Source organism: Rhinoraja longicauda, chromosome 30, assembly GCF_053455715.1.
Source record: "Rhinoraja longicauda isolate Sanriku21f chromosome 30, sRhiLon1.1, whole genome shotgun sequence".
In the NCBI taxonomy this organism is placed as follows: Eukaryota; Metazoa; Chordata; class Chondrichthyes; order Rajiformes; family Arhynchobatidae; genus Rhinoraja; species Rhinoraja longicauda.
Genome location: NC_135982.1, coordinates 27,606,973 through 27,615,103, shown reverse-complemented (window position 1 = coordinate 27,615,103; position 8,131 = coordinate 27,606,973). Strand labels below are relative to the sequence as shown.

Genomic DNA, 8,131 nt, shown 5'->3' with positions numbered 1-8,131 from the left:
GATTGCTGTGATCACGCGATATCTGTGTCTGTTTGGTGGTAGGGAAGGGGGATGATGTGGATTTGTGCCAGTTGGAAGATGTCGCATGGAGGTGGAATCCCCCCGGGGTGTGCGGGTGGGAGGTGCCGGCTGCCATGGTGACGGGGCCGCGGCCGCGGGTGGGCCCGACATGTCCCTGGCCCCGACCCCGGCCCTGGCCCGCATAACGGCGGCAGCAGCAGCGGCCCCAGCCCCGGCCCCGATAAGTGTGAAGACAACGCTGTCCCCGGCCCCGCACAACAACAACAGCCTAGTGTGAAGCCAGCGCTGTCCCCCGGCCCCGCACAACAACAACAACAGCCTAGTGTGAAGCCAGCGCTGTCCCCCGGCCCCGCACAACAACAGCAACACCAATTGCTTAGTGTGAATACAGCGCTGTCCGCGCACATGCAGCCCCCGCTGTGACTGCCCTGTCGTGCCCGTGTCTCGGTACCATGAGGCCGCCCCACCGCCCGCCCGCCCGGAGGAGGAGGAGAAGCTGAAGACAGACACAAAGCACTGGAGTAACTCAGCGGGACAGGCAGCATCTCGGGAGAGAAGGAATGGGTGACATTTCGGGTCGAGACCCTTCTTCAGCCGCCGAGCTTGAAGGCTGGGAGATGGAGCGCGGTGGCGAGGTAAACATCAAATTTCCTTTCTACCTATTTCCACTGAAAGTGTTCTAACCGATAGGTTCTGAAGAAGGGTCTCAACCCGAAACATCACCTATCCATGTGTAGGAAGGAACTGCAGTGCAGATAGACACAAAGTGTTGGAGTAACTAAGCGAGTCAGGAAGTATCTCTGGAAACAAGAAATGGGTGACGTGAGGGATCGAGACCCTTCTTCAGTCCCCACACAGTCTGAGGAAGGGTCTCGACCTGACGAGTACTTCATCACTGTGTTCACGAATTGTGTGTCTACCATCACCTATCCATGCCCCCCCCCAGAGATGCTGCCAAACCCGCTGAGGTACTCCAACATGTTGTGCCTGTCTTTGATATAAACCAGTATCTGCAATTCATTTTTATTACATTGGTTCATAAAATATTCTGGGATTCTTCAGTGCCTCATAACTCCCAATCCAGATAGGTAGAAACAAAGAACTACATATGCTGGTTTATACCAAAGATTGACACAAAGTGCTGGAGTAACTCACTGGGCCAGGCAGCATCTCTGGAGGAAAAGGATGGATGGGTGACTTTTCAGGTCGGGATTTTCCCACACGAATAATGATAAGAATCAATGAATGGAAATTCTGATTAACACCTACTCTTAAGGTAGAGGTATTGAGAGGACATACACGTTGCTACTGGTGAATTCACTTTGTTAATCAGGTCATAGTTTTCTTTTTGCTAAATTGTCAGTTAAACTAAAGTGTGACGTTTAAGTTGAATCTGAAGAAGGGTCCCGGCCCGAAATGTCGTCTGTCCATTTCCTGCACAGACGCTGCCCGATCTGCTGAGTTCCTCCAGTACCCAGTATTTTGCTCAAGATGCCAGCAACTGCAGTTTCTAGTGTCTCCAAATTAATTTATATTCCAGACAGTGTCTCATTTCATTAAAACAGATGCATTTTCTTAGTTGTGGTTAACTTAATTTATTGCTAATTGCACGCTGATTCAATCCATGTAATTATTGCCGTTTTTCTTTTAAAAATATGCTTTATACTTTACAAATGTTATGAATAGTGCAGTGCGTTCATAAATCTTCAATCGCAGTCCCAGACAGAACATTCCATTTATGTTCAAGGTTTACATTACATTGGCATGACATCATTGTTCACATCATTCCCATGGCTAGACAGCTCAGGGGGTTTTCACAAGAGTTGCAAACTCTGAGTATGTTATGGTCGGAGCCCTTTAATTTGTTGGCTTTCTCTGCCTGGTGGCTGCACCAAACCTCTGCACTCTCAGCATGTGAGCCTGGAGTTGTAAATGTGCTCCTCTAAAACATTCAACCATGGACAGTTCCTTTTATTTGGGAAGCCCAACAAGCGAGTCTTTCATTGAATTAAATTCTTCATGGTGCCCGGACATGACAGACTTGTCCAACTCCTGCTCACACCACCTGGAACACCGAGCGGTGAAGTGCTGCAAAATGCCTCCTATCTCCCAGAAGAATTCACTTCCACCATCACGACTGCTGGCCACATGCCACCCCAGTCAGATGTTAGTGTTATGCTCTGGGGCACACAGGAACTGGACTCAAACACACGACTCACACACAAGAGTCAATTTGGAGAAAATAAAGGCGTTCTTTAATTTTCACATTAAAGAACACTGCGATTCGAACCAAAAACTCTAAACTTACTCAGCTACAAAAACATTAGTTACAAAAATTACTTACCAGCTATACTACGACCGAGAGCACATGAATCACAATACGAACTGGCACAGGACAAAGGGAGGCGTGGACTATATATACATGAGGTAAGGGCACACAGGTGGAAACAATCAAGGCGGGGCTGACAATTACAATGGCAGGAAGTCAAGGGACCTGAAATGAGAATCTAAACACAGAACACGACACAAGACTAACAGATCTGACGGGACATTACAGTACCCCCCCCCCCCCCCTTTAGGACCGACTCCCGACAGTTCAGGCTGGTCAGGATGAGTCTTGTCAAAGTCCTTGATCAAAGTTTTGTCCAAAATGAAGCTGGCAGGAATCCAGCACCTCTCCTCAGGACCGTAGCCTTCCCAGTCGACCAGAAACTGGCGACCGCGACCTCTCTTGCGGACTGCAAGAAGTGCCTTAACCACCGTCGACGAGCCGGGGGGGTGGAGGGGGCTTGGAGGCGGGCACGAGTGCACTTTCCTTGACCGGTTTTATTTTGCTGACGTGGAATGTAGGGTGAACCCTTAATGACCTGGGGAGTTGTAGACGGACCGAAACAGGGTTAATGACTTTCGAAATGGGAAATGGACCCACGAACCTTGGAGCCAGCTTTCTGGCGTGGACGTGAAGTGGCAAGTCCTTTGTAGACAGCCATACCTTCTGGCCTGGGCGATAATACGGAGCGGATCTGCGGTGGCGGTCGGCTGCCGCTTTCATCCGGGACTGACCCCGGAGTAGAACCCTCCGAGCTCCGTCCCAGATTCGGCGACAGCGTCGGATCATGGCGTGGGCAGAAGGCACCGTCACCTCACCCTCATAAGCCGAGAACAAGGGGGGCTGATAGCCGTAGGCACACTGGAAGGGTGTGAGTCCCGTGGCAGCCGTAGGAAGCGTGTTGCGTGCGTACTCGACCCAGATGAGATGGTCGCTCCAGGTGGTCTGGTTCTGCGCGATCAGACAGCGCAAGCAGGTCTCGAGCTCCTGGTTCATCCGCTCAGTCTGGCCATTGGATTGCGGATTGTAACCAGAAGACAGGCTGACGGTGGCACCTATGAGGGAACAAAACTCACTCCAAAACTTGGACACAAACTGAGGACCTCGGTCCGAGACAATGTCTGTAGGGAAACCATGGATACGGAAAACGTGAGACATCATTACCTCTGCCGTCTCTTTGGCAGAGGGGAGCTTGGCCACAGCGATAAAATGTACCATCTTTGAAAATCGGTCTACCACCGTCAGGACAGTTGTGTTACCTTTGGAGGCCGGCAACCCAGTAACAAAGTCAATGGAGATGTGGGACCAGGGCCTCTGAGGGACTGAAAGTGGGTGCAGCAGGCCCGCTTGGGGTTGTCTGGAGGGCTTGCTCCTTGCAGACAGGGCAGGCGGCCACATATTCAGCTACATCCTTCTCAAGTGAAGGCCACCAAAAACGCTGTTTAACCACAAAAACAGTTCTCTTGGCACCTGGATGGCATGTGAGCAGGGACGTGTGAGCCCAGTGGATTACCTGGGGGCGCAATGTCACAGGAACAAACAAACAGTTAGTAGGACAGCCACTCGGTGCTGGAGTCTCATCATTAGCCTGCTTCACATCTGTTTCGATCTGCCAAGACACCGCTCCTACCACACGGTTAAGTGGCAGGATGGGTTCGGGTTCTCTGGTATCAGGTTCAGGGTCATAAAGTCGGGACAGGGCGTCTGGTTTTGTGTTCTGGGAACCGGGCCTGTAAGACAGAGAAAAGTTGAACCTACTAAAAAACAGAGTCCATCTGGCCTGACGTGAGTTGAGTCTCTTGGCTTTACGGATGTATTCCAGGTTCTTGTGATCTGTCCATACCAGAAAAGGCTGCTCGGCCCCCTCCAGCCAGTGCCTCCCCTCCCCCAATGCGGCTCTGACCGCCAGCAGTTCTTTGTTTCCGACATCGTAATTTTTTTCTGCGGGGGTCAACTTACGTGACAGGTAGGCGCAGGGATGAATCCGGTTGTCCTTCTCCGCTCTCTGGGAAAGTACCGCCCCAATCCCCTCGTTGGAGGCATCCACCTCCACAATGAACTGTCTCTGGGGATCTGGGATGGTCAGAACAGGAGCGTTGGTGAACAATGTTTTGAGGCGCTGGAAGGCGGCTTCGGCCTGAGGATTCCACTGGAACTGGGTCTTGGAAGACGTGAGAGAGTGCAGAGGAGCAGCAACAGCACTGAAGTCTCTAATAAAACGTCTGTAAAAGTTTGCAAATCCGAGAAACTGTTGCACCTTCTTTCTGTTAGTGGGGGTGGGCCAATCGGCCACCACACTGACCTTACCAGGGTCCATCTGGATGTAGTCGGCCGATATAATGTAGCCCAGAAAGGACATTGTGTCTGCGTGTAAGTCGCACTTCTCGGCCTTCACATACAGACGGTTAGCTAAGAGCTTCTGCAACACACACTTGACATGACGCTCATGAGACTGTATGTCTGGAGAGAAGATAAGAATGTCATCAAGGTAGACAAAAACACACTCATTGAGAAATTCCCTGAGGACCTCGTTCATAAAAGCTTGGAAGACTGCGGGGGCATTGGTTAACCCGAACGGCATCACCAAATACTCGTAGTGCCCGTTAGGGGTGTTAAACCCAGTTTTCCACTCATCCCCCTCTCTGATTCTCACTAGATGGTATGCATTCCTTAAGTCTAGTTTAGTGAATACTTTGGCTTTGTGCAACAGTTCAAAAGCAGAAGACATCAAAGGAAGTGGGTAACGATTCTTGATCGTAATCTCGTTTAGGAAGCTGTAATCTATGCAGGGACGAAGTGACCCATCTTTCTTGCCCACAAAGAAAAACCCCGCGCCTGCTGCCGAGGAGGACGGGCGAATAATGCCCGTCCTCAGGGAGGACTCAATGTACTCATCCATCGCCTTCCTCTCGGGGCCGGATATGGAGTACAGTCGCCCCTTGGGAATAGGGGCCCCCGGCAGCAGGTTGATAGCGCAGTCGAAAGGTCGATGAGGAGGTAGGGTGGTGGCCCTGGACTTGTTGAACACCTCCTTCAGTTCATGGTAACAGGGTGGAACCTTCAACAGATCGGGATAGTCATCATCATCATTAGAAATCTTTATTTCTTCAGATTTAAGAACATTTATTCCCAAAACCGCCCCGATCTTCCCGTAACTCACCCCTTTGTTCACTGGTTCAACAAGACATGATTGTGTGCACTCAACCCCCCATCGTCTGATCTTACCAGATCGCCAATCAATCTGAGGATTGTGTTTCTGCAGCCAAGGGAAACCAAAGACCAAGGGATGTTGAGCTGAGTCAAACAAGTGAAAATACATTATCTCCACATGGTTAGCATTGAACATGACTTTGACAGGTTCTGTACGATGAGTTATCTCAAACAACTGACGTCCATCTAAAGCGCTCGCCACAATAGGTTGCAACAAGGGCACAGATTTAACCTTATACGATCGAGCTAGAGTCCAGTCCATGAGACTCTCGTCGGCTCCGGAGTCGATCAAAACCCCCCGAGTCACAATTTGCTGATTCAGAGTGAGGGTGGCCTGTGTCAGAGGTCGAGGAGGTAAGTCCGAAACGGGGAATTGGCTCACCAGTGTCCTCCTTTTCACTGGTGAGCCACCCCCTTTTACCGAGCAGTCGGCCAGACGGTGTCCTTGTTGACCGCAGTAAAAGCAGGCTCCGTCCTTCAGGCGGCGCTGTCGCTGCTCCGGAGTCAGCCTGGTTCGTCCTAGCTGCATGGGTTCCTCCGACGGCTGACCCGGAGGAGCGCCCCTGGTGATTGGGAGGACGATCAGCAGCCTGGTGTCTTTCCTTTTCCTTTATCCTGTTATCGACACGAATAGCCCTGGTAATTAATGTCTCTAGATCACTGGGTAACTCAAAAGGTGAAAGTCTGTCCTTTATAGCCTCCGACAACCCATTCATGAATGCATCCACTTGTGCAGGCATATTCCACCCACTGTCTGTTGCAAGGGTTCGGAAGTCAATGGCATAGTCTATCACTGGGCGAGTGTTCTGTTTTAGCTGCAGTAAGACTCGGGAAGCTTCCTTAGCAGAGGAAGTGTGATCAAAAATACTGCTAAATGTTCTTTGGAAGAGGTCTAGATCCTGACAGACTGTGGAGCCCTGAGACCACTCCGCAGTGGCCCATGCTGCGGCTCGTCCCGTCAAATGGGACACAATAAATGCTACCCTGGCCTGGTCTGAGGGGAAGTGTGCAGGGTTATGCTTGAAGTGGAGATCACATTGTACAAGGAATGATCTACAATTCTCCGAGTCTCCAGAGAACTTATCTGGTGAAGCCAGGCATAGAATCAGCGTGGGGTTCGCGGGCGTGGCCAGAACAGCAGGCAGATGGCCAGCTGAAGGTTCAACGTGAGCCAGTGGAGAAGCTGCCGAGGTTGGGTCGAGACGAGCCAGAACCTGATGGAGTTGTACAGCGAGGTGGTTAATCTGGGTCGTCACTGATGACTGGAACTCGCTTTGTCTATCGTTCAGCTCGCGCTCCCCGTGACTGACTGAGCGCAGCTGCTCCTCCTGGTGCTGGATCTTAGTGCCCTGGTTGGCAAGGGCTGATTTCCAAATCTTAGTCGGCTGAGTCCATATTATGGCCAGTTCGTTCTGTTATGCTCTGGGGCACACAGGAACCGGACTCAAACGCACGACTCACACACAAGAGTCAATTTGGAGAAAATAAAGGCGTTCTTTAATTTTCACATTAAAGAACACTGCGATTCGAACCAAAAACTCTAAACTTACTCAGCTACAAAAACATTAGTTACAAAAATTACTTACTAGCTATACTACGACCGAGAGCACATGAATCACAATACGAACTGGCAAAGGACAAAGGGAGGCGTGGACTATATATACATGAGGTAAGGGCACACAGGTGGAAACAATCAAGGCGGGGCTGACAATTACAATGGCAGGAGGTCAAGGGACCTGAAATGAGAATCTAAACACAGAACATGACACAAGACTAACAGATCTGACGGGACATTACAGTTAGGCTGGCATGCTGTGGTTAACAAACACCAGATGGCGTACTCTGATGCTTTCTCCATTTTAGCCGTAGACATCAACGTGGACCATAGAACAATACAGCACAGGAACAAGTGCTTCAGCCCATAATCTATGTGCTGAACATTATGCCATGATAAACTAATATCCTCCTCCTGCACTGATGCATATTCCTTCAATCCCTGCACATCCATGGGCCTGTCTAAAAGCCTCTTTAATGCCTCACTGTTAGCGGCTTATTCTAGACACCCAACACTCTCTGCTTTATTAAGAGCTGAGGATGAAGGCATCAGGTCCTGGGAAGTTGGCTGTGTGCAGGAACAATGTTCTGCTCAGTGACATTTCCCTGATGATTATAATTTTCCAGAATTCCCCCTTACCTTCCTATTCTTGACTTGCAGCTCTCTGTGGAATGTCACTTGTATCATCATTGCAAACGCACACCACCAGATTTGGGACAGTTTCTTCCCAGCAGTTAGCAAGCAACCAAATTATCCTACCACAACCAGGGAGCAGTGCTGAATTACTATCTACCTCTTTGATGACCCTCGGATTATCCTTGATCGGACTTTGCTGGTTTTACCTTGCACTAAACATTATTCCCTTATCATGTATCCATACACTATAAATGGATCGATTGTAATCATGTATTGTCTTTCTGCTGACTGGTTAGCACGCAACACAAGCTTTTCATTGTACCTCGGTAGACTCGACAATAAACTAAACTAATTAAAATATTTATAATGATTAACAAATA

General features: G+C 49.8%; 1 protein-coding gene across 7 annotated transcripts in view; it reads left to right on the top strand.

Annotated features, from left to right (window-relative positions):
- The first annotated feature begins 136 nt into the window (after positions 1-136).
- Positions 137-8,131, top strand: part of ccdc30 (coiled-coil domain containing 30) — an 85,171-nt gene continuing 77,176 nt past the window's right edge. For all 7 annotated transcript variants that reach the window (XM_078425681.1, XM_078425683.1, XM_078425682.1 and 4 more), the window contains exon 1: positions 137-656. In XM_078425681.1, coding sequence (XP_078281807.1) covers positions 582-656 — 75 coding nt within the window. In that variant the 5' untranslated portion in view covers positions 137-581. The remainder of the gene's footprint in view (positions 657-8,131) is intronic.